This window comes from Podarcis raffonei, chromosome 1 (assembly GCF_027172205.1).
Source record: "Podarcis raffonei isolate rPodRaf1 chromosome 1, rPodRaf1.pri, whole genome shotgun sequence".
Classification (NCBI taxonomy): domain Eukaryota; kingdom Metazoa; phylum Chordata; class Lepidosauria; order Squamata; family Lacertidae; genus Podarcis; species Podarcis raffonei.
Genome location: NC_070602.1, coordinates 78949739 through 78976866, shown reverse-complemented (window position 1 = coordinate 78976866; position 27128 = coordinate 78949739). Strand labels below are relative to the sequence as shown.

At 43.9% G+C, this 27128-nt stretch overlaps 1 protein-coding gene across 5 annotated transcripts in view; it reads left to right on the top strand.

Moving 5' to 3' along the window:
* Positions 1 to 27128, top strand: part of B4GALNT4 (beta-1,4-N-acetyl-galactosaminyltransferase 4) — a 165249-nt gene that overhangs the window by 79982 nt on the left and 58139 nt on the right. For all 5 annotated transcript variants that reach the window (XM_053396005.1, XM_053395996.1, XM_053396033.1 and 2 more), the window contains exon 2: positions 10786 to 10901. In XM_053396005.1, coding sequence (XP_053251980.1) covers positions 10786 to 10901 — 116 coding nt within the window. The remainder of the gene's footprint in view (positions 1 to 10785; positions 10902 to 27128) is intronic.

Sequence of the window (27128 nt, the reverse complement as noted above, 5' to 3'; positions counted from 1 at the left end):
ATGGGCTTCCTGAATGTCTCCTGGGAAACTTTATTGCTTCCTATGGGAAATAGACCTGCCTGACACTTACAAAATATAACACTAGGCCAACATATACTGTCTTCTACTTTCTCCCTCTGGCAGGAGGAATCGCTGTTAACATAAATCCATCTGTCCCGTATAGCCTCCCTGCCCCCAATTCTGGAAGAGATGTTTTTGCAGCTGTTTGCCAAATAATAGGAAAACAAATGGAAGGAAATTGCCGCCGCCCCCCCCCCCGAGCTAGAGAAGTACCAGACAAATGCAATAGAGGGGAGAGGTTCTTTGTTTGAAAAGTATGCATGTTGGGGCATGAGAAATATCAGACACTTGGGCACCTGAAGAAATTTTATGCTCACTTCCAGCCCTCCACAGGACTGATGGCAGAACACGTAGTGCTGGCACTTAGGAATATGAAACACTTTTCAGTTGGGTAGATGGATATTTTAGCATCATAAAAAATGAATAAATGATAACCAAACATAGTGGGCTGTAAGAAGAAGAAGAAGTGAGCGAGCCTTATGTACTTGCAAAAGCAGACAAATGGGGGTGGGGAGGTCCTCCTTCCTGTTTTTACCAAGTACCGGTAGCGTTTTCTTCCAAGTACCGTCACTCTCGGATGGTTAATTTTCACTTCCCAGCAGAAGTCTTGTTTAGCACGCTTACTGCACTTATTTTTTCTGTATATTTTACATTGGCAATTGTAAATTTTAAGCTATGCTATCTCTCCGCAAGGTGTCCAAATGGCCAGTCATGCTCTTGATGTCTGCTCCTCTTTTCACAGAGTGAAACATAGCTTCATTGTTCCATCTTTTCTCTTCTGATCAGCTGAAGATAGGGAGGGCGTTTGATGAATGGGAGCTGAATTCCTTGCCCTTCTGCCAAAGCTTCTCTCATAGCCTTACTGCTCATTTGAATGGATTTTTAGTGTAACTTTCATAAAGAAGCAGCTAATACATCTTAAAAGCCCTGGCAGTATTGTTTAGGGGGAGAAGATAATTTTTAATACTTCAAGTACTCTTTTTATATATAAACCTCCCTTGCTTTAGCAGAGTAGAAGGATCAGTGTAGGCTTTGGGAGAAATACTTGGATCAGGAATTACTATTATGGTAAATTCTAATTAGAGTAGCCTCAGGACCCCACTGTTAGAACAGCAAGTAGATACCTGGAATTAGGCTTGTTAACAACCACTAATGATTTTGCATCTTCTTTTCTTTTTTACATCAATTTTCATTCATTAACTGATGTTAGCCTGAACTCATGAGGGATGAGCTAGCTTCATTGGAAGTTAAAAAGAAGCTGCAAATATCTCTGGGTCAGATAATAACATCTGTGATTTCTAACAAGGAGATTCAGAGACGTGCATAATGGGTCGCTGCACAATCTATTTATTCAATTCTTTATTGTGGTCCAAAGATCCAACAGGCACAATCTAGTAGTCCTTAGTTCATAACATGAGGGCAAAGGCTAAAATAAAATAACTTTTATTTTAATAAAATACTTTTTCTGTATTTAAACAAAAGTATGTTGCTAAACTGCAAGAGTGTTACTGATAAGCTTTAAAAATGGGGAAGGCAGCTTAGAGGTGATGACATAGCTCCTGGATCTTCTGGGTTCCACAGATTATCTTGATCCATATTAGTCTGAATTCTGGCCTGCTTTTAGAATTAAAACTGCCTTGATTGTCCTGGTGGTTGAAGCGTGGGAGGAGATTGAGGGAGTGTGACTCTCTTAATTCTCTGGGCACTTCAGCATCTTTTGATACCATCAACCATGCCTTACTTCTGCACCACTTGAATAGATTAGGAGCTGGATTCACCAATGGCCAGAGATGGAAAAGGACAGAGTTTCTACATCTCCACCCACTGAAATTCCCATTTCTGCACAAGTGTTAATGGTGCAGAACCCCAGTCCTCTTCTCCTTTTGGCCACTTTAATTACCAAATTCTAGTGGCTCCATTCCTGTGTGTCAGGTTGACCTGAGAAAGTAGTGTTTGGGAACTGCTGCTGTGTGTCATGGGGTTTAACCTATAAGGTTCTGTCTTGCATCCTGTTCTCTTTAATATTTACATACACTGCTGGGATAAGTTGTTCAGACATTTTGGGGTGAGGCGTCATCAGTGTGCCCATCTCTCCTTTTCAGCAAAAACTGGGAAGACAGAAAATGCCTTAAGTAGGTGACTGGGATCAGTAATGGACTGGATGAGAGTGGATAAACTGAAGGCGGGAATCCTGCCAAATCACAGGTGCTGATGGTGGGACTGGATCAGGCCAGTGGTCCATCTAGTCCAGCATCTTTTTTCTGACAGTGGCCAAGCAGAGGCCTATGGGAAGACTACAAGTAGGACCTGAGCACAACAGCACTCAGCTCTTCTGTGGGTTTTAGCAGCTGGTATGCAGAAGCACGGGACGCGGGTGGCGCTTTGGGTAAAAGCCTCAGCGCCTAGGGCTTGCCGATCGAAAGGTTGGCGGTTCGAATCCCCGCAGCGGGGTGCGCTCCCGTTACTCGATCCCAGCGCCTGCCAACCTAGCAGTTTGAAAGCACCCCCGGGTGCAAGTAGATAAATAGGGACCGCTTACTAGCGGGAAGGTAAATGGCGTTTCCGTGTGCGGCTCTGGCTTGCCAGAGCAGCGATGTCACGCTGGCCACGTGACCCGGAAGTGTCTCCGGACAGCGCTGGCCCCCGGCCTCTTGAGTGAGATGGGCGCACAACCCTAGAGTCCGTCAAGACTGGCCCGTACGGGCAGGGGTACCTTTACCTTTACCTTTATGCAGAAGCACACTGTTTCCAAACAAGGGATACTACAGTTTGGTATTTCTGGACCAGGAGTACCCCTAGAACCTCAGGCACTGTCAGGTAGCAGCTGTGGCCAGAGTACTATTTTCTAACTGGTTGGTTCACCAGTTATAGCCACTCCTTTAAATGGTGATTTGGCAATAATGAGGCATACTCTGGTACCTGGATTTTAGACTACTGGGGTAGCCTTTGAAGACTGTTTGGAAACTTTAATTAGCCAAAATGCAGCAGTGGGTTTTTAGGAGCATGTAATACTTGTGCTAAGATATCTTTGGCCTTTGCTTGGTTTCTGGGCAAAATTCAAAATACTGAATTTAATATTTTGCCCTAAATTGCCTTTGCCTACCTTACATGAGATGAGAAGAGAAGACTCCCTGGAAAAGACCCTGATGTTGGGAAAGATTGAGGGCACAAGGAGAAGGGGACGACAGAGGACGAGATGGTTGAACAGTGTTCTCGAAGCTACGAACATGAGTTTGAACAAACTGCGGGAGGCAGTGGAAGATAGGAGTGCCTGGCGTGCTCTGGTCCATGGGGTCACGAAGAGTCGGACACGACTAAACGACTAAACAACAACACCTTACATTATACAACACCTTCTCCTACACAGATCCTGGTACACTGAGGTCATCTCAAGAGGCCTTTTTCTGTGTTCCATCTTTGTCAGAGGTTTCATTACTGACAACTAGGAGCAGGGCCTTTTCAGTAGTGGCATCTTCATTGCAAAACCTCTTCCCTAAAGAAGCACACTAAGCTAACTCTATTTTCACTCTTAAAGGTTTGTATGAACTGTTTCCCTTCCTGGCAGGTCTCTTTGTGTGAAGCCCGATTGGTTGTATGAGCTATCATTGCTGTTTGTCTCGATTCTTCCAGCTTGTGTATTGTTTTTACATTTATATGTGTAATTTATATGTTTATTGGTTAGGTTTAATCTCTTTTTTGATGCATTGTTGCTCTGAGGGTTTTCAGTAGCCATGTTCTGTGGGTAACTGATGTGAAATCACACAATTAAGAATCCACAATGGAGCTGCAGTCCAATAGAACTTGGACCCTCTTTCTTAGGTCTGAAAAATATGAATGCCTTGTGTACATCCTTGTTAAAACCTGATACAGATTTCAGAACCAGTTTTATCTCTTTTATGACTGAAAGAGAGTGACTTGGATGCTTGGGGGTGTATCTGGGGTGTACCTGCCACCCAAGACTTTCCTGAATCAGCAGTACCAGGCTGTAGGCCCCCAGCTGTGTTCAGTCCCTTCAAGGCCAGAAGTGTCTTGTCTGTGCCAAATCGTAGGCAGAGATCAATACATGGAGTGGATAGGCCTTTTCAATCCACTTAGTGTGAGTGAGGGCTCTGTTTTCAGTGTCTTCCTCCCAGAAGCAATTTATTGAGTCCTTCCCGCCCTTCAAGTGTGGTAAATGTGAGTTTGAGCGATGGGAGCTCTCTGGTGAAGAGATTCGTATTACACAGGAGAGCAGTCTCCTGCCAATATACAATTAGGATCTGTCTGTGATGCCTGCAGCCCAGCCAAGTCCAGGTGTCCTAAGAAACCTTCTGGCTGCGTCCATCTGAGTCTAATCTGCTGGTGTGTTTCATCCTACCCTTTCAGGAAACTCCATAACAGCTAGCACGTGTGTGGTCACAGTGCAATTTCTATAAAAAAAGCAATTTCTAAAAAAAAGTTTCCTGGCTACATGGACACAGAGTTGACCTTGCCTTCGGCAAAGGTTAGGGGGTGAGCAAGGGTTGTGTACTTATATCCATCATCCAAATTGCCTCCTGTTCAGATGTGCAGTGGATGTGTCAAGAGCATTCTACAGAGCACACTGAAATGGATTCTGAATTCTCCCTCCAATATTCACCTAGGAAAAATCCACCACAGGGAAAATATGGGTTTGAGCTTTGCAGGACAATCTGCTGGGTTCTTCCATATCTGGAGCTGGAGTCTGTGTCCAGGCAGCCGTTTCCCACACTTTTCCACACTGTGTGACTCAGCAGTAAGACAAAAATAGAACGCAGGGAAAAGGTGTAAAGCTGCAAGCTGTTTGGCATAGCAGTCACTCTCCACGGAGCTGCTCATTTGGGCAGAGAGTGCCATGCTGGTCCATGTCTGGGTTCTTTGGACAGATTGGGAGATTCTGCTGAGGATCTGATCTCATTCTCATGGAGCCTGCAGTTACTGCGTACGTACTCTGAATTGAACACACAGACTTCAGGAAAACCTTTGGGGAAAGCGTCTTTGCAGTATGATCCTAAGCACGTTTACTCAGAAGCAATTCCCACTGAGCTCATTGGTATTTCCTAATACAGTGCTGATAATTGCAGCCTTGGAGGTCAGATCATTTTCTGCATCCCTCTTTGTCTCCTCAGTTTATAGGAGCAAACCTGGTTTCTGAAGTTCAAGCTTGAACTGTCTTGGAATGAGCCAAGGGATGATGTTTTTTGGGCGGTAGTTGTTTTCCCTGTCTTTCCTCAGTTCCTATAATTTAATGACGTTCACTTTGCATGCTTGGAAATTCCCTTCTGTGGCTCTTCTTGAAACCTGAAGCTTTTTATGGGATTGAGGACAGTGCTGGTGTCTTTTTTATATATATATAAAATATTTATTGAGATTTTACAAAAAACAAAAGTTTACAGAATAAAAAGAGAACATATAGAAAGAAAGAGATAAGAAAAACATACAAAAATACATAAAAAATAAAAATAAAAATACAAAATGCAAAAAGCGAATAGATAAGAAAAAAATAAAAACAAATCCATTTTTTTGTATCTTTAAACTCATTAGCTTGTTTCCTTGACCTCCTCACACCTCCCCTTTTTGTATTCCCATTTACATAATCAAATCAGCAAATCCTTACCTTCTTTCATTTATCTTAACTCTATATCTTAACATATTATAACTCTATATTTTCATCCGTTATCAATCCATTTTTGCATATTCTTATTAACTTTGTTGCTAGTACCCCCTATTCAATCCAATCATCATTTTAACATTCATAAATTTTACAGTGTTTCTGTAGATAATCTTTAAATTTCTTCCAATCTTCTTCCACCAACTCTTCTCCCTGGTCTCGGATTCTGCCAGTCATTTCCGCCAGTTCCATATAGTCCATCACCTTCATCTGCCACTCTTCCAGGGTGGGTAAATCTTGTGTCTTCCAATACTTTGCAATCAGTATTCTTGCTGCTGTTGTTGCGTACATAAAGAAAGTTCTGTCCTTCTTTGGCACCAATTGGCCGACTATGCCCAGGAGAAAGGCCTCTGGTTTCTTCAGGAAGGTATATTTAAATACCTTTTTCATTTCATTATAGATCATCTCCCAGAAAGCCTTAATCTTTGGGCACGTCCACCAAAGGCGAAAGAATGTACCTTCATTTTCTTTACATTTCCAACATTTATTATCAGGCAAATGATATATTTTTGCAAGCTTGACTGGTGTCATGTACCACCTATATATCATTTTCATAATATTCTCTCTTAAGGCATTACATGCCGTAAATTTCATACCGGTGGTCCACAACTGTTCCCAGTCAGCAAACATAATGTTATAACCAATATCTTGTGCCCGTTTAATCATTGCAGATTTAACCGTTTCATCCTGCGTGTTCCATTTTTAGGACAGTGCTGGTGTCTGTGGCACGAGGAGAAAAATAATAACCTAACCAAGTTGCCAAGTACGCTGCCTGTTATGTTTCAGGGCCCATGGATACAATATCTGTGCTCTTGTATTCATTTAAAACTTCAAATCATATGCATTGGAAAATACCTTTAGTGGTCATCTACACACATATACCCTGCTCAGTGTTGCAATCTTGCAAATACAACACCCCGGTCTCCACTGAAATATCTCCCATGAAGTTGAGGCCACCATGTCTATGAACAGCTCTTAAAGGTAAAGGTAAAGGGACCCCTGACAATTAGGTCCAGTCGTGGACGACTCTGTGGTTGCGGCGCTTATCTCGCTTTACTGCCCAAGGGAGCCATCGTACAGCTTCCAGGTCATGTGGCCAGCATGACTAAGCCGCTTCTGGCGAACCAGAGCAGCGCACGGAAATGCCATTTACCTTCCCACCGGAGCGGTACCTATTTATCTACTTGCACTTTGATGAGCTTTCGAACTGCTAGGTTGGCAGGAGCTGAGACTGAGCAATGGGAGCTCACCCCATTGCGGGGATTCGAACCGCCGGCCTTCTGATCGGCAAGCCCTAGGCTCTGTGGTTTCTCCAGATCTTCCTCTGAAATGAGCTTCGTTGTGGTTTCCACCCGCTAGTTGTACTGCCCTCTGGAGCTACAGAAAAAGCCCATCTTCTACATGACAGCTCTTCAGATACTTGTAGGCAGCTGTCACATCTCCCTGAAATCTTGTCTTCTTCAGGATGAACATCCCTAAATGGGATTCCAGGCTAATGACACTCCCAGTTGTAATCTGTTGCATCATAACTCAATGCAAATAATTTCCCTTCTTCTATAAAAATGTGGGAGCGATAGGCATCGCAATAGCATCCTGAAGTAATTGGGAGTTTTGCGTTTAATAAACTCTTTATGGCCATGTGCCCTGAGAACATTGTGACTGAATCCCATTCCAGAAAAGCACATTGCTCCAGTGCTTCATTAGTGTAAACAATTAAGAAACACCCTCTCCTAATAGGTGGTAATGCCCCTTCCTGCCTCAGCTGCCTTTGGTAGGAATAATTCAGACTTGGAACCAGCCTCTTTCAAATCTAAATTCCCATTTTGCTGGGCCGAAATTAACAAGTGTCACTAAGCTTTCAGTCCCATGCTTGATTAGCTGAGATGCCCCCCCCCCCAAAAAAATCACCCACCAAAGTGTCATTTTGAGATATACAGGCTTTTTTGTGTTTATCTCAGATCACCCATCCAGAAAAAGGCTGCCCATCAATTTGATAATGAGATGATATTATGCTGCCTTTTATCCTAGCATTTAAGTCTTAAATGCTGAGCTCTAGTACAGAAGTTGACATTGTTTTGATTTATTTTCTGAATTGACCATTTGCTGCCTTTCTCACTCTCTATCTCTTTTACTTACTATTTGGTCAAATGTTCTATAGTCTGGTGCAACTGAAGAAGAGTCGATATTGATTTGAGGAAGAAAAGACCACACATAGACATTGTAGAGGGTATCTGCACCCAGTCTTGAACTGTCCCTATGAAAAAGATCTGTATCTTGGTAGAAGAAATATATGTTTGGCGTTCCTGTGATTTATATGTCTATGCCTGTGCATAAGCCCTTGCCAAAAACACAACCCCCCCCCCAACCACTTTCAGAGAACCTGTAAGATACTGTATTAAAGAAGTACTCAACCTCCCTGGGGTGAGTAGGTGACATATGCATCCCACATCAAGCTTTATTTGAGTACAATGCCCTCCCCCCGGAATACAATTGTCTAGCATAATTGACATCAATTTATCATTGTGTAAACAAAGACAACAAAACTCTAAACGTTCCCTCACTCTTCTGAAGTTTTGATCTCACGACTCCGCCTAATATTAACAGCCCTTTTTTAATTGCATCTCAAGCTATGCCATGAAGGCCTAAGAAAGCCATGTTACCCCTAAGAGACAGGTCATGTACAAGAGACTATATTGTGGAGCATCAGCCAGTGGAAAGGTAAAGGGCTGCTAGAGGATGTGAGGCTCTGCCAGTGTTGCACGGTGTTCGCTCTCTCTGTCACTGAGCACATGGCCATGTGTTGGAAAGGAGTTTGTAACCGTCTGTGCTCTGGCTGGAGTTTATCCTTGCTCTTATGTAACAGTTGCTTTAGATATAATTAAACATGACACTGATGAGCCAAGCAAGCTGCTTAGCATAATGTAATGAAGGAGCCTTTTGCAAAAACAGTGCCTTTCCCCCAGAGCCAGGGCAAGTTCGCCTAACTGCAGGCTATCTGCTTCTGAGATCTGGTGCCAGGGCAACCCCTTCCTGTGGACTTGCACCCAACCTCCAAACGAGATATTCCCCTCTTCTCCATGCACCTTGAATCCCAGACACCTTGTAGTGCTGGGTCTCCGATTCAAAATGGGTCCTTGCAAAAAGGGTCACAGAGGTAGGCAGCAGCATCTTTTATTCAAATGGGCACCAGGGAATCCTGACTAAACTTGCCAGGATGAGGGTGAGAGTGAGGAGTACTACACCAGAGGGGTAGTATAGTTAGTGCACGAGGGACTCAGTGGGGTGAGGTGGGGGGTCGCTGCAGAATGAAGCTTCTGTTCCTTTGTGCTCTTCAGCCTCTTGTTATGCTAGAAGTGTAGTGAAAGGTAGGAGCGATTACCCACTGTCCGCATTATGATTGGGCAAACAAATGATATCAGCTAGCAAGTGTTTTGGTAGTTTTAATTGGTCAGTAAACCCCTATAAGCGCTGTTCCTCTTTCATGCCCCATTACTCTGGCGCCAGTCTTTTTGTAAAGAAAGCCTGGCACGTTGAATGAGATCTCCTAATTTGTACAGGTGTTTTTACTGATCTGTTCTGGCATTTCACAAATACCCATGGGGAGCGGGGAGCTGGGAGCTGGCTTCCGCCCGGAAGGGGCTGCTTGTGTAGCACATAGGAGCTTAGGCACATATGTTGTTGCACCGGCATAGTCTGGTATGGAAGATTGGGATACCACTACTCAGTGCACTAAGCAGCAGATGTTTACATGAAGTTGATGATGGTATCATGATTTCTCATTAATAATTGCAGTGTCTGTAATCCCTCCAGATGGGCTCGTTTAGCTGCTAGGATTCAGGGCTTCATATCCCTGTACCTAGGAATGCAAGGAAGCTTATGAGAGAATGAAGCCAGGAATGTTAATTGGGCCGATATACTAATGGAAATGTTTCAACAAGGGTGTGATGCCTGCTATCTGAGTGAATAGTACTTTATTTCTTATGATAGGAAAACTTTCTCCCTATTTTCTGCTGCTAGTGGCCTTCCAAAGCAGTAATTGGGGCTTTCCCAGTCTTAGTACTGGGAAATATTCCAGCTGCCCCCCCCCCCCGTTGGGGACTGGGAAGCTTTGCTGCAGGGCATCTGGGCTCACCATGAATCTCTCTCAATCTTTCCCTACCCCATTTGTAATCAGGAGAGATGTGCCTTCCTGAGCTGGAAATGCACAACCTTCAGATAATTTTTTTTAAACCCCTCAAAATAAAATTTAAGCAGATTAATGCAGTAGTGGTACATTGTTGAGTAAGAAAAATAAGCATGTTTATAACCTGCTTTCTAAAAAACAGTATATTGTGGGGAACATTGGACCTTTCAGAAATTTGGGGGAAAACAAGCAACCGTATGAGAGACAGTGTATGTTAAAGGTCACAATATTGCATAAGCTTTGAGGGTGAGGGTTGCCACATGTCACTAATGAAATTTATAGGCAGTAGGCAAAATAAGGAGCCATGACATTTGTTCAAGAGCATTGTATGCAGACCTTGGAATAGCCTTCTCTACCTGAGGAGAAATAATAATTAATAAAAACAGTTTCCCAGTGAGAAACTGGTATAGTTGGAGTACTGAAGAAAATGTGAAATCCCCATAACAAAGGTTCTGCTTTGAGGAAGGAGATACCAAAACTCAAAACAACAAATGAGAGATGGTGGTACTTTACTGCAATATAAATTAACCACCCGGAGAGGTTTTGAGATAGCCAAAGGTGATTAGTGACCCAAGTACTGGAGGCATTTTCAAGAATTGTCAGGTTTAAAACAAAAGAATCCCAACAACTCCAAAACCTGTTTAGTACTGCATCAGCTTAGGCTGCCATTTCAGAAACAGAGGACATAAATCTGGGCTGCTAGATCATGACCTGGTTACTTTCTTGAGACATGAGACACACGAGCTCTTCTAACTTCTGAACCTGAAGTATAGAGCTGCTGCCTTTTGATGGCTGTGGGGTATGGGTTGGTAGAGGCCATGGCTTCTCTGCTGTCCTCTCATGCCCTACGGTGCATCTGCTTTTTCTTTTGCAGATGGTGAGCGACTGGGCGAGGTGACAGACCCTGGCAGGCATGCGGCGGGGGCCCATGCATCCTCTCCTCAGAGGAAGGCTGAGGACTCCAGCGAGAGCCGGGAGGACGAGCAGATGGTAATCTCACTTGCGCCTGGCTTCTTGCTTTCTGTGTTTTGTGTGCTAATTAGAAAATAAGTTTCCTAACAGTTTTTGTTAGGAAGATGGAGATATCTCTGCCGCATCACTGTGATTTACTCTGCATAGTAGGAGAAGGGCAGTGGAGGAAAGGCAGTGGTTCCTAATCCCAGGTACTTAGACCATATGATGTCACACATCCAACAGGTGAGGGTGGTTTGCACAGAGGCCTGGTGCACCTAATTAGGCCTTTGAGCTGGAGGTCCACCACCACTGCAGTAGAGGAAGGGGCAAGGTGTTGTATCTGATGTCATGCTGAGTTTCTCTGAAGTTCTGTGTCACTGTGTGGATGAGACCCCCACCTGTCCTCTCCTCTCCTCTTCTGAGCTTGGCGGTGGTGGGGGCTTCTCTTTCATGGTGTTGGGAGCAACTTCATAGGTGAGTTCTCACTTTCCCCCCAAGCTTTAAGTTGTAAGGACCTCACAGGCATGCCTAGGGCAAGGTCAGTGAGAGACTCTTTGTTTTTCTCAGGAGCCTGAAGGGGCTCTCCCTGACCTCATATTGTCCTTGAAGATGGTAGGAAGTCTTTTAGGTATTTATCTACTTCCTAAGCCTCTCCAAAGCCCATGCAACAGGCCGGAACAGCCCATCCACCCTGCCACACCTCTAGGCTCTGGAAAAGGGCATAGGTTGTTACGAGATTAAAACATGCACTTACCATTGGTGAGCTGCCACACACATTTGCAGGCCCTTGTCAATTTCTTACCTGGGCATTATAGACTAGATGCAGATATACCTTTGGATGTGAGGTACTGATCTGTTCTTTGAAGGCCTGTGACAGGCTGTTCGCTCTATTATTTAGACCAGGCTTCCTCAAACTCAGCCCTCCAGATGTTTTTGGCCTACAACTCCCATGATCCCTAGCTAGCAGGACCAGTGGTCAGGGATGGTGGGAATTGTAGTCTCAAAACATCTGGAGGGCTAAGTTTGAGGAAGCCTGATTTAGACTTACTCTAATCTAAAGGCAGGAGGTGGCTTAGGTATATTTTTCAATCTGTTGCTTATAATTCAATACACTCAGACAAAATTAAAAAATTTCTCCAGAAAACCACATTTACGTTAATCGTTCTTTCCAGAGTGCTATATCACTTCCCAGTTTCACCGTTTCCCATATTGTTCTCTTGCCTTTCTCCCATGGAATTTCCTCCATTGCTGCAACCCGTATTTTCTCCAGGCATGGGGATCTTGGAAAGGGGCAGGAACAAACACCTATTGAAGACGGATCAATGGGGCAGGGGTCTGCTGTCACTGACAGTTAACATAAGGTAGGGACAAGATAAATAGTGACACTAGCTATTAAAAAAAAAGCAGTCCCTGCTGCGTAGGGACTCGGTGATGCTCAGCATTGTGGCCACAGAATGTGTCCTTTGGTAAATATCACTGTGAATGTAAAGGGCCTAGATTGCCGCACATAGAGCATTGTTATGCGTCTCTTTTTGCTTGAGCGTGATTGCCCTTTGAGCAGTGATTCATTGGAGTTGGCATTTCTTCGTAGGATAAAAGGGGGGTATTGGCAGGGCCTCTGCCTGCTGAAGGTGCAGAGCTGCTTTGTTAGCTCCCCTATAATGCTGGTTAGTATGCATTCATTGTCCCTTTAGGGCAATATATTGCTTTATGATTCAGACATTGGCTGTTCCCAGCATTGGGCCAGTTTCCCCAGGCAGGTTGTGTATGACAAAAGGTTTGTGTATGTGGAAGGGAAACGGACTGTGTCACCACCTGCCCTTGGCACTTCCCTCATTATGGCAGCAGTGAATATGGGAGGCATTTGCACCTTCAGAACAGAGAAGGAAATATCAACAACACTGGACTCAAAATAATGCAGAACAATTAGCGTAAGCTGAGGAGAGTGTGGTATGTCACACACCCACGTACATGACACAACTGAGTCCTGTGCAGAGGCAATAAATCATAACATTTAACAATATGTTGATTATATGTCCTTAGAGACTGGGGAAGAGCGAGACTTAAAGAGAACATACCTGTTCATGCAGAAGCAAACACATTTTACTGTTGCAGCCTGTATTTTCTGGAGATCTGCACGAGATACTTCAGGCAAAAGCAGAATCTTCTCTCTTGTGCTAGAAGCACAACCATTTTTGTTGACCCTATTTGTGGCCCCCACACTTTGGTAGAAGTCTCGAAGTACAAGGCTTTAAAATATGAATCTGCTTAGGTATTCCAGCGTATGTATACCTTATATATTGGCTTTTCATAACACCTGGAATTTTATTTTCATTCTGGGTGTTGTTTTTTTAAAAAAGAACTGGAATAGTGGTGAAATCAATGCCTTCCGGGTTTTCCTCCCCATTGTTCCTCTGTTTTATTTTTTCTATTTCTATATGCATTTTTCTTCGCTACACTTATCACTTTTGCTGTCTTTTCTATGTGTTCATGTTAATAAAAATAAATAAGAAAGAAAGAAATCAATGAGGGGATGGATGATAGGAAGAGAGCATAGTAAGTGTGTTTCCAGAATTCATAACCATAAAGGGTAAATTCATTTACTTATACAAATTTTCCTCTCTAACAATAGTCCCAACCCTTTAACTACCCCCCCCAACACTGCCATTCATCTCATTAAAAGCCTGATGGAACAAAAACTCCTTATTCTTGTATCACATTTTTACAGTGGTGGCTTCCCATATCATGCTTGTAGACCAAATGCAGTCATGCAAAGCATGAGAACTGAACTACACATTCATAAATTTCACACTGTATAGCCCTCCTTGGACTGTATTAATTCAAGTTGCAGATGGAATGGTTGCATGTCCAAGTGCTTTCCATGTAAAAACAGCAACAAGAACAACAAACTGACAACCAAAATGAAATAAACAAAACACTTCCTCCATGAAGAAAACCTGTATGTCGGAGAAGGATGGTTTGGCATAGCCTCACTTCTTCATCAAAAGCTCGTTTTCTATGTGCCAGAGAGAGCTTTTATGTGGATAGCATTCCAACATGTAGCACCCTCCCTCTCCACATTCTGAATTTGTGCAAATTTAAGGAAGTCATATTTTAGGATATTTCTGAACATGTTGGCCGAGAGTGGTTCTCTTAATACTTCACGCTTGTTTAGATGTATACAAAAACCATTTTTATTTTCCAATTAGATTGCATTTTGCTACACAAGGGAGAGTAATTGTTAGAGAGAATAGCAGCCATATGGATCGTTTGAGGCCCATTTTAAAGCCATTGTGCTGAACAAAATTCAAGGAGATAATTCAAAGTTAATTTGTTTTCGTCCCTTTTTCCTGGGTGTAAGTAACACATTGTGTGACAGGACATCCTTCTGTTGTAATTTGGCTTGTCTGCCCTTCCTTACAGCCCTTGTTCATTACAAAACACAAGATGTTTGTGCTCCTGGTGCCAATACCCACCCTTTCCTGCCCTGCCTAAATTTGAGAATTGGCCCCTTTTCTGGAGAGCAAGGGCTTTGCCAACTTCTCCCTGACACATGAGCAGCAGCTAAAGGGCCAATCACCCAAGGCGAAAGTTGAAAGGACTTGTGTTGTCGAAAACTACCAGCAAGGGTCCAATAGTATTTTCCTCATTTCCTGTCAGGGCAGGTGATGTGCGCTGGTCAGCAATAACTCACAAGGCATCAGTGAACTCTTTACTCAAAGAAACAAAACAGTGAGCACAGCAACTCTTCCCAGTAGATCTTGCCCCCATGAGGCAGTTGCAAGGAATGAAGGTCCCTGCCTTCCCACAGCTCTCTGTCTCCTCCCCGCATGGTCATTCACAAGCATTCAGAGGCTCCATGTTGTCTGTCTTTGCTCCACCCTCTTCATACCTCTGTGGGTTCTGGGAGAACAGTGGGGAGTGGAGTTGGTCACAGCAGGAGGGGGAGACTCCTTGGCTTCTTCAGCAGCATGTCTCATCTCCCTCCTCTCCAGCCTCTGCTTCTGTGTCTGCTTCTGGACTGCTCTCTTCCATAGATCTTCCTGCTCACTAAACCCTGTTGCCTCTTCAGCTTCTGACACCTCCTTCTCCCAGTCTGCTCCCTCTTCTCTTTCTGACCACTCATCATCGTCCCACTACCAATTTCCTGGCTCTGAGCCTTCTTACCTTGGGGTTCGCTAGCTGGTGCCTCCCACCACTCCTCTGCATCCAGCTAGTCCATGACATTTCCTTGGCCAAAGATTGATCTAGACCTGCAAGCCAAGGGGAAGCTTGCTGGACTCCAGTTCCCTAAGCATGGCTGCTTCAACCAAATGTCAAAAGGCAAAATGAAGGACAGACATTTGTTTTTCTGCTAAAAGGTTAGGAACTGGCCTGTTGAAAGTATAGCAAGTAGCTAATAAGTGGAAGAGAAATAATCCATGAATTGTTCTTTTCATTGTTTAGTAACAATTCTTTATGCTTTCAGTCTCTCACATTCCTCTGTGCTCAGGAGTTAAGAGTCTCTTATCCAGCACTGTGAACTGGAACATATTCAAAACTACTATCACATTTAAAAAAAATTTTTTTTTTTTACTGGCACCAGTGCTTTTGTAGCGTACAAAGCAAATGAGAAATGAGGTTGCTAAATGCTGATCTAGAGATACTAGTAGTGTTTTGGTTTTCTGGATCCCACCTTTTGGTGTTGGCTACAGTTGTTGTACCCCAGGGGTAGGCAACCTAAGGCCTGTGGGCCGGATGCGGCCCAATCGCCTTCTCAATCCGGCCCATGGACTGGCTGGGAATCAGCATGTTTTTACATGAGTAGAATGTGTCCTTTTATTTAAAATGCATCTCTGGGTTATTCGTGGGGCATAGGAATTTGTTCAGTCCCCCCCACCCCCAAAAAATTTGTTCAGTCCCCCCCACCCCCCACTTGGTCTGAGGGACGGTGGACCGGCCCACGGCTAAAAAAGGCTGCTGACCCCTATTGTAGGCCTTCTTACCTTTCTCTTATACACTTTTTATTATCATCATTCTATTTATTGTATTTTCAGTCTTTACAAATAGAAAGTACTTAAACAATAGTGATAGAAATGTATACACTTGTAATGCGTCAGAAACAACTTAATTTAACATTCAGAGGTGTAGCAGAAGAAGCAAACGAGAATATAAGAGAAAGAATGATTAAAGAACTTGCAAAATGGTTGGAGTTAAAAGAAGAACACGTAGCATACACGATAGAAAGTGTGTTTAGAATAAGAGTGAAATCCCAACAAACCAAATAAAAAAAAATCCCCGGTGACTGTTTAGTTATATTTAACTCAACAGAAATGAAGAAGACAATATTAAGAACAAGCTACAAAAGAAAATTAATGATTGGAGGCTGTCCAATTATCATTTTTAAAGAAATTCCAATCAGGATTCTGCGCAAAAGGGAAGGATACAGACAATTAACAAGTGTCCTGAAGAGAAACACAATACAATACAAATGGGAATTCCCAGAAGGGATTTCGTTCTTTTACAAAAACAAAAGGTTCAAATTGACAGACATACAAGAAGTGGAAAAGTTTCTGAGAAGACACGAAAAGGATCTTGGAAAAGAAGAAGAAAGACTTGGAGGAGGAGAGATGGGCATAGAGGAGAGGAGGGGAAGAAGGGGGAGAGAGGCTGAAGGAACGGAGAGGAAGAGAGGAGAGGCAGAGGAAGAAGTAGAAGAGGCGGAATCGGGGGAGGAGGAGGAGGGGAAAGACGAGGAAACCATTGGAAATAGAAGTACTAGAATTTAAATCAGAAATTAAGATAATCCTCATGGTGCTGGTTTTGACCTTTAAAGCCCTATGTGGCCTAGGACCCTCGTACCTACGGAACCGCCTCTCCTGGTATGCCCCGAGGAGGACCTTAAGGTCCATAAATAGCAACACTTTGGAGGTCCCGAGCCTCAAGGAGGTTAGATTGGTTTCAACTAGGGCCAGGGCCTTTTCAGCACTGGCCCCGACTTGGTGGAACGCTCTGTCACAAGAGACCAGGGCCCTGCAGAATTTGACATCTTTCCACAAGGCCTGCAAGATGGAGCTGTTCCGCCTGGCCTTCGGCTTGGACTCACTCTGACCCCTTATATGGGATTTGGTATATAAATTTTCCCTTGGCTTTTTTGCGGGCCCATGTAGGACCAGCATGGATAGCTGGCTCAGGTGAATATCTAATGTTTCCTCCCTTTATGGTCTTGATTTATGGGCTATTACTAAAATGAGGCTGCCTTTTAAGCTGTATTTTAAGCTGTATTTTAATTAACTTTTTCCCCCTATTACATTTTATTGTAATTTATACTCGGTGTTAGCCACCCTGAGCCCAGTCCTGGGCGGGGAAGGTGGGGTATAAATAAAAAATTATTATTATTCAAATACATCAAAATAAACAGGTGCAGGCATCAGTCACAGTGGGCCCTCTGGGGAGCTTAGTCTTGGCACTTGCCTGAGGGCATAGGAGCCAACTCCTAGGAGCTGAGGTCCCTTTGCACCCCCAGTAAACTATTTGAGGGGGCCCCTAATGTTGATGGACATTGCCATTCAAAGGGTGTGTGCGCTGTGTCTTATGATCAGTTATGCAGAGCAGGGCTTACCTGGGCACCCTCAATATTTTATTCAAGATGGCACCCCTACCTGACTGAGGGTGCTGAGTATTGAGGCTAGCCCTGGCTTTTAACATAATATAGTCAGAACAACAGGCAAAATAACCACACAACAAAATAACAAAGACAAAACAGCTGATAAACCTAATCCAGATTAAAAAGTCAGGACAAATCAACAGATCGAATGCTTACCAGGAAAAGAAAAGCATTTGTATTGTAGTGGAAGGCCATTAAAGAGGGGGCCAGATGGGTCTGTCTGTGGAGGGAGTTCAACAAAGACGACCCTCTCTCTCCCTTCTCTGGTGGTTAGTCACTGCTATTTCAGGTTACTTCAGGCCCCATCAGTTAGGATTCTTTTGCCCCAGTGTGCATCTCACTGCTTACACCAAGCCTTATTCACAATTTTGTTTCCAGTTCACCAAACTTGGAGAGGTCCTTGTGAAACCCTTCGCTGCCTGCTTGGGTTTTTGCCACCCCAAATACTTTGGTGATGTTCACAGACTTAGCTGCTTTATTGCTGACTCCAGATCATGTAGTTAAATAGCACTGGTCTGCAATACAGATCTCAGTATTTCACTCCATTGCAGAAATTATTTATACCACCACTTATATAGCTGCACTCATACTGTGGGTGAGGGATTGCTCCGAAATTACTGTGCCTATCTTTCACCCACAGGTAGAGTGAACTGCACGCAGTCATTTGCACAGCCCTGATGCCTGGCTACAGAGGGCTAGTTTTTTGTTCAGAAGTTTGAGGTAATGAATATATCTGAATCCCAACGAGAGTAAGAAAAGCTGTTCCAAGGCAGCCACATGGAGAAATGAGGCTGGGGAGAACCAAGGCAGTGGCTGATAATAAATGCTGTAAACAAAAGGGAGCCCATTAGGATGCACAGTGTTAAAGAAATAATTAGCCAACTTTGTCGAAGTGAGCTAATTAAAGCCCCAGAGGAAAGGAACACAATGCCCTCTGAAGGCATTATTAGGGAGACAACATAATAGCGCTGTGATTGTTTTAAAAAGGAAGAATTTCTTCCGCTGCTTTGGCATCTTAGCTGTTAACTATGTACGAAGTTTGTCTCGAAGTTTGTCTCAAGAAGCTGCTGAGTTTGAAGATGTGGGGGGGAGGATGGACTTGCCACTGGGAGCCGCATTTGTGCTTCTTGAAAGGAGGGGTGTCTTGTTTCCCTCTTCAGACATGGCATATTTTAACAGCTCCTCCCACTAGCATTGGGGGGAAGGGGGAGATGGCTGCACACATGCATAGCTTTCTGTGGTACCAATCCCACAGGGCCAATCCTGACCCCTCACCAAGGGACCAGACGCAGCAACCTCAGGCTAACAGTTCAAAAACCCTATTTCTCACAATCTAATTGGTGCACAGTTTGCAGCTGGGTCTCAAAATGTGGAGAATAGCACAGATTTGATAGAAGAAGCTGAATAAATTGACTTCTCTCTCTCTCTCTCTCACACACACACACACACACACACTGCCCCCCCTTTTTTCTTAGTGTGCCTGAAGCGGTGGCAGATTAAAGGGCCTCTGTGTTCTTCAGCAGAAAAGACCAAAAGGTTCTTCTCTTACAGCTGCCAAGAGAAATTTGGGGGTTGGGGGTGGGAGAAAGAGAGCACTCTATTGAAGGAGCTATGGCCAGTCCAGGCACTGTCTCCGTGCCACAGCTATTATAAATTTGTTTCTCACAAAGGCCCCTGCAAAGTAATGCTTCACAGAATTTTGTAATGGTAGGGTAAAAGTTTCCATCTCTCTCTCTCTTTGACGTTGTATTTGTTTTGGACCCATGGAATAAATTTCAAGGTTTGCTTCTTGAAGCAGAGTGAACTTTCCCCACTTCCCGAATATATAGAGGAAGCTATTCAGAGCTAGGCTACTCTGATCCAAGTAAATTCTCAGGTTTTGTGGGAATCCAGTTTTGTTTGTTTAAGAGGGAGGGGCAAAGACAAGGGGAGCAGCTGCCGTTTGCTCTTGAATGCTGAGGTTTTCTGTCTTGGAACATAGTGCAGCCTTCCCTGACCTGGCACCCTCCAGAGGTTTTGAACTACAATTCCCAGCAGTCTTACCTAGCACAACACTGTTGGCTGGACTGGTGAAGCCATAGTCCCAACCATTTGGAGGACATCAGGTTGGCATTAACAGGTTTGCTTGGCCCAGCTCAGCCTTCTCTTGTAGAGCTTGTCCATTCTGGCCTTGACTTTCCAGATATTGAGTGATAAATACACAGTTGTTACTCATTTGTTGCCAGAGATCCAAAGTTCCCCCTGCTTCCTTCTCAGCTTGTCCATCTGTTATGTGGACGCTGCAGTATATTGTCTTTGGAACAGTGCAAGGCTCTTTCTCTCCCCTCTGTCTCCAGCTAGTATTTCCATACCTTATGGGTTCAGCTAGCTCATAGCATGTGACATCTGTACAGTGATTATGCAAATACTATGGGCACCTATTTGCAGATCTCATGAGTCACACGCACACCACCACGACTTTGATGGTGTGTGTGTGTGTGTGTATTTATTCTCACAAGGATTCCCAGTCAGAAGAGAAACCCAAGCAAACATCAGCAGAACCACATCCCTGCAATGCATTTTTAAAAGACAATAGCAGCTTATCCTGTTTAAACACACACACACACACACACACACACACACACACACACTCCTGGTGGTCTTCTTTGCACCAAGGCTACCTTCCCCCTGCTTTGTTTCATGGAAACAGGATACTGAATTACACCAGTGCTGAATCCATGATGGCACTACTCCCCCACCCCCTTATAGGCATACTATAAGGCAGGAAAAGAGAAGGGACCCACAGATAGTTTGATTCCTGGAACTTCTCTGGCCTCTGGGAAGTGCCAGACAATTCACCCAGGCTTCACACTTTGTTCTTTGCCTGTGTGGTCTATAATGAAATGCGCTCCATAGGCCAATGGCTCAAGTCCCTGTCCCCACTGCAGACTATGAGTTGGACTGGAGAGAGCTGCTGTTGCTTTCAAACATTTGCTCCAGTTGGTCTTCTTCATAGCTCTAAGACTCACCCTTGCAGCAACCAGCATAAACAGTTGATGGTCCTACAGCCCACACACCCAGTGAGCAAGGGCAAGAAGTCAGTTATTTTTATTAACTGATATAACCTGCAGCTGTAAGCTTGGTATGTGGGTTAAAGGGAAGGCATGAGTGGTTCCAGCACGGTTTTCTCTCTCTCTGTTAATTTGCTCCATGGCAGCATTGTAGCCCACTTTCTACTGGAACAACAGGGGCAATAAGGGCTTCCTTGACACAACTGGATTAGTCTGTTAATGGCACAAATGGCATCCTGGCAGTGTCCGCTGAAAGCCGATGTAGGAGTTCATAAAGCTTATTTTGCTTGGAGGTAGCCGTGTGTGGGAATCTACGATTGTGCTCCTTCCACTCCAGAGCATTTCTAAAGTCATTTAATGTACAGAGTGTCTCTGAAATAAAAATCAATAGAAACTTTTGCATCCAAAAATGGGGCTACTTTGTCCCCTGGAGGGTTTATTTCTGCACACTGCTCAAAAATGACAGGGCCTTCAACAAAAGAACCATTTCTGCTTCTCTTAACATTTCTGCTTATCGAACGACATGCTTTTAAGCTGGACCTACTTCTGCCTTGATATAATGTCAAAGACACCTTCTATCTAGGCCTCTGTATTTCTTCTGCCTGCAGGCCACTGAAATCAGGGGCACCAAAAGCTCAGGAGGAGCAGAGGTCAAAGACAAGGTGTCAGTGCAAAGGACCCAGCCTGCGACCTTATCCATCAGTGGCTTCTTGCTGAGAGTTCAAAAGGTTTCAACATCAAGGGCAGGCCCATGGCTAATTTCAGTCACAAAGCATTTCTCCTAGCAGGAAGGGCTCATTGGTATTCACCTGTGGTGTAAGGAATAAGGATAGGCTATTGCTAGAAACTTGCTAGAACATACACCCTGAGGATACGGCTCACAATTGAGAGACACAGTCAGGATTAGAACTGCTCCTTGCAACATTAATGATGCATTGATTCGGAATGCCTTGCCTGGCAACCTCTTGTATGCTGGCTGTGAGTTCCTTGGCAGGATAATAGAATACAGCTTTAACAAATAGAAATATTGATATTAGCATGAAAATTACCTGACCTATGTCATTTTGAGTTTTGTCTCAATAATGTCTCAGAAAACTAAATTCTGCAGACTTCCGGGTCTATTTTTATCTTATTTTGATAGATACCAAGTTAACCAGGGTTTTACATATAGTCCTTTTGAGATTTTTGTACTACAGTTAATTCTAAACAGACCTTCCCCAACATGGTAATATTTTGTACTATAGCTCCCATCAGTCATAGCCAGCATGGCCATGGTAGTTGGGGCTGATGGGAATTGTAGTCAAAAACTTCTGGAAAGCACTAGATATGGGGAAAGATGGTTGACAAAATCATATGAGATGTGCTCTAGTTGCAGAAAAATGAACTGCAAACATTTGAATTGGGCAGAATCTAACCACCAGAGGGCAGTAGTGTGCTCATGCTAGACTAAAAAAAGCAATAATTTTGTTTTGTTTTTTTAATTTTTAAATAAGAAGAACACTGTGTAATTTTTTAAAGAAAATTCTGTCCAGCCAGTTTTATCAATGAGATGAGATTTGTAAAGAACCTGACACATGAAGGCTGCAGTTCTAGACATACTTTCTAGGGAGTCAGAGCTTACTGAGCACAGTGGCACTTGCTCTGAGTAAGATTACCCTGCAAGTATTAAAAAATACATACTAATTCCAGTCCCACCTTGTTTGAAAGCAGATGCCCTGCATACCACATACTGCATACTTGTTGAGGAAGGGAAAGGTGCTCTAAATGTATGGTGTAGGTGCAGCCAGAGAGATATGGAGCTGTATTCACAATAGCACTAAAGAGAACGTTCTAGCAGTGCAAGGATTTCTCCTTGTATGACCAAACATTCTCCGTTCCTCTCCCCTCGTGTGCCCCCCTAAACCTGTGGCCATTTCCCCAACCTTCTGGAGCAGATCTGGAGATGGCACAGGGCACACATGGTGCGGGGAGAAGAGAGGGAGACACCCTGTTGTGCTAGTGCTCATCCTTGTACAAATGCAACTGTTTAGCTTCATCCTGCCAAAATCACACCCACATGAGCAGAGCCAGGTGCCATAAGAGCTGTTACCTGCTGAAGCAAATGGCAAGGGGGTATATCTTCCACCCAGTTTTTGAATGTGTACACACATCAGTGTTTGGGTATCTGAGCTTCCCTCCTACCTCAAAGTGACTCAGAATGTCACAGTCTCTTTGGTGAGTGGCAATGCTTGCTTTGCGTTTGCAGGTGCTCCACAGTGTGTGTCTCCTTGACTATTTTCCTAGCAACGTTTGCATGCATCTGGGACAGGTCTGTTAAATGTAATCATTCTAAAATGGAGAAAAGCTTCACTGTTTCTGTCGTATGTGGAACATCCACTTGTCTGACCTCGTTGATAGCCTTGCACAGAATAGTTTTATTGAGAGAAAAAGCTACCTGCAAAGCTTCCTTTCTGCTGAGGGGAAATCTGGTTAGTTTTATAATCTGTTGGAGAAAGGGCCTACAACTGCTTGGAGGCTGAACCGAAGGAAGCCTCTTGCCTCTTTAAGCCCTTCTGAGGAAACAGAACTGGTTTTGCCACAAGAAGCCCCACAGACCCACATACTAATCTTGGCTGTTAATAAGCTTTCACTGTTTCATTTTTATTATTTCCCAGAGAGAGGCTTAGGAATTACTCCAGCCTACTCCACAAGCAGCACAGTGAAATAATGTGTGTATTTCCCTCTTTCCTTATTTATTACATAAAGGTGAGCTGCAGACTAATCCATCTCTATTGTGAGATACAAACCCAGAATTGGATTAATATAATCCTTTAAAAAAGAAGGGAGACCCAGGAGGGCATTTTGCTGCCCTGCATGTGCCAATCTCTTTTAGTAAGTTGGGGTTTGGGGGGGGGGAAATTGCCCAAGGAGCTTGTAGGGGTAGGTGGGGCTCGTGAGGCTTCAAGCGCTTACTGTGTCCATTCAATGAAGGCAGCTCACTTTTGACCACATTCTGCTATCTTTTTGTTACCAAATGATTAATGTTATTACAGCTTCTTTTCTTCAGCTCACTAGAGCTGATTGCTGGATTCGTGAGGAAATGTCACATTCTTACTTCACCTTAACTCCTGTCAACTGCAGTTGTGTTGAATTCCCCTTGTTGAATTTCATAATCATCATCATCATCATCATCATCATAAATAATTTTATTATTTATACCCTGCCCATCTGGCTGGGTTTCCCCAGCTACTCTGGGCGGCTCCCAACAGAACACTAAAAACAGAATAAAACTTCAAACATTAAAAACTTCCCCAAACAGAGCTGCCTTCAGATGTCTTCTAAAAGTCAGATAGTTGTTTATTTCCTTGACATCTGATGGGAGGGCACTCCATGCTAATAGTCATCACCAACCACATTCTGTCTATACCGTGGCATCGTAGTCCTCATGACTGCAAATAACATGAATATGTGTTGGCCAAAACTTCTAGCAATGAACAAGTTGCTCAGCTTGCAGTTAACCAGCAAAATAGGAAGCCTTTTTATTTTAGAAATCTATGTCCATTTTTTGTTTGTAAAAACCCCCAGTGGCTCACAGTAAAACATATTATTAATAGCAGGTGTTCGGTGTGTGACCTTGCAGTGAATCTCTGTGAGCAAGCTGTGTTTCTCCACATTCATAAATTAGGGTTATCAATATTTACTTGACATATAAGTTTTATAACAAACTGCTTAGAGTTCTATTGGCACAGAAAAATCCATAGAATGAAGTTTCTGAAAACTGAGCCCCCTGTGCCCAGAGTGGCTGATGCATCTCTTGAATACCCACCCACTAAAGAAAACAGCGATGCTGCTAGTGACACAACAAAGTGGAATTCCACAAAGGATGTTTATGTGATTAGACAACTGCTGTGTGAGTGGGCAGAGGAAGCGCTGAATGGAAGGGATGGGTTACTAGGGCCCTTTACAAGCTGCTATCAATTATCACCCAGCCAATCAATAAGCCACTCTTCAGAGCCCAATGGTTACTGAGCAAATCTGTTTTAAACGCAAAGCTGAAAAGGGGAGATGGTGAAAGTGAGCAAAATATCGAACTATCCTGCTCTCCTGTTTGTTTTTTAAAGCTAGAATGAACGCCTGTAACACAGTTGGCTTCATTATGGCAGATCTCCAGATGTCACAATTAGACGGCAGTGCTATTGCTAATTCTAAGCAGGGTATATCCACCCACCTTTTATTCTCTTCCTACTTGTGTGGAGTCGAGGTGGGCTGCAACTTGCTCTAATTTTTACGTTATCTCAGCTGCGCGGCAGGAACTGCAATAGCATTGCCCTCCTCCTTGTGCCACTGAGGTTGTGTGAAAGTCCTGGATTATGCTGGAGGAGCCAAGTAGCTAGTGCCAGCTCTGGGTTTGAGTGTGCCCTGGACACACACTTATATTGATGAGCCGATGCATGAAAGAGAAGCAAACCTAACTTTTTAAAAATTACTTTATTTTTGTGTTATGTGTGTTTGGGAGGGGTGCTTGTGTGATTCTTTGCCTCAGGTACCAGAATAACTTGGCAAAATAACCTTGGTTTCTGTGTGGGAGGGGACACTTAACTGCGCCACCTCACCGCGGGCAGAATAATGGATCAGACCACCCTTACAAATAGACCCAGGTAAGTTGGACTAGCATGGGTTGTGAAGGGCTTTGGTGTGTATATTATGAAGTAATGGGCCTGCTCAGCTTTGCTAAGTGAAGATCTATGACTAACTGGAGCCTCAAGTGTCTGACTGGCATGTTTGTGTATAATAAAAACATTGGGCACTAATTCTCCTCAGCATTTCCTTTGAGCTTCTGGGGAGAAGTTGTGGCAAGAGATCTCAGTAATCATGAATTCTGATATTGTTTTGAGCCATTGAGACCTAAATCTATATTACTTTGGGGGATCCCAGTGACTATGTCGTCTTGGTGGGCTCCTGCGCAAGGGTCCATGAGCCACAGTGTGCCAACTGCAGCTGGGTGTGAATGGCATTTGTGTCACAGTCAGCCACAGCCTCAGCACTCGAGAGGGGCAACTTGAGGTGCTCATTTCCTCATAGCCCATCTTTCATACCAGATCACTTTTCCTTCCTGCCCTTTTTCATTTCCCCCAAATGTATAAATATTCAGGAGCATGTGCGTAACTGGCATGCATGTTTGTCCTCAGACCTGTGATGGTATTCAGAATGCTGTTTTATTAAAGGCAAAGGGTTTTGTTGCCCTGGAACTCGGCCTGTCTCAGTGCCAAAGTGGAAATTGCAAAATGGGGCATTTCCATATTAATCCCCATCCCTACCCAAGACCTTTTGTCATATCAGTTCCCAGGCAGCATGTATTTGGCCTGCACATAAGAGGCGGGCAGTCCCTTGCTTGCTTCTGAAGAGATGTCTGAACTAAGTGGAAGTCGGCTCAGAAATAATAGTATTAGATGTGGCTGCCATCAAAGGCTTTTTGTTCCTTGTCCTGGCTGGATGATGCTATAATAATCTCTGCTGCCTGCGTGTGTGAAGATTTCTCTCTTAGAGGTTTGATCACACACTTGAGACAGAGAGGGAGGACACAGAGCAATATTTGGGAGAAGGCTCACGGCATGTAGCCAAGAGCCATGCTGAGAAGCAGAGACTATAGGAGCCATTTTGCTTCCAGATAAGTGCAGGGATGTGTTGGGTATCAAGAGACCTTGAGCTTGTGGCAAAGGGCATGGCAATACCGCTATTCCACCAGCATATGGCAACTGTCTCAGGGTGAGCTCATCATCTTCACAAAGCGGGGAGTGTGGCATTGTCTCTGTTATTCAGATGTCAGGTCTGAGGAAAACGGAATAAGATGCTTGATCAATGTCGTGCCACATGTTGGCATAAATTGGGTGGCAGCCACTGAGAATCTTGGTTCTGGCAGGCCCTTGATCACTCCAGTCTCTGGCTCATCCTAAGATAATAACATTCTTGTGCAGTTCATCCTCAGAAACAGCTGCTTTTATGTGGAATGCAGAAAACTGCCCTACACTAGGTCAGACCATTGGTCCATCTGGTTCTCCAGGGTTTCAAACAGGAGTCTTTCCCAGATTTACCTAGAAATGTCAGAGATTGAACCCATGGCCTCCTGTATGCAGTGTGTATGCTTCCACCTTGGAGCTAGCACTCCTCACCTCAGAGTTCTTCCACGTTCTTTGTGAGCAGCAGACCGCTGCCCTGCACACCCCATCTTCCCATGTTAGTAATACAGATCACCAGCTCTTTTACAATATATGCTCAAGGCTAACAGGAAGGTAGGAAGGCTTTGACAGAGATCTATTCCACGCTTAGCAGGTAAGTATGGTCCAACAGCCAGCAGATTGTTATAACTGTAGGTCTACCAGGAAACATTGCTGACTTTTGGACATGCTCAACCTTTCTGGGATAAATACATCTGAAGAAGTGTGCATGCACACGAAAGCTCATACCAAGAACTAACTTAGTTGGTCTTTAAGGTGCTACTGGAAGGAAAAAATTTTTTTGTTTTGACTATGGCAGACCAACATGGCTACCTATCTGTAACTGGAACTTTCTGGGATAGTGAGAGAAGGC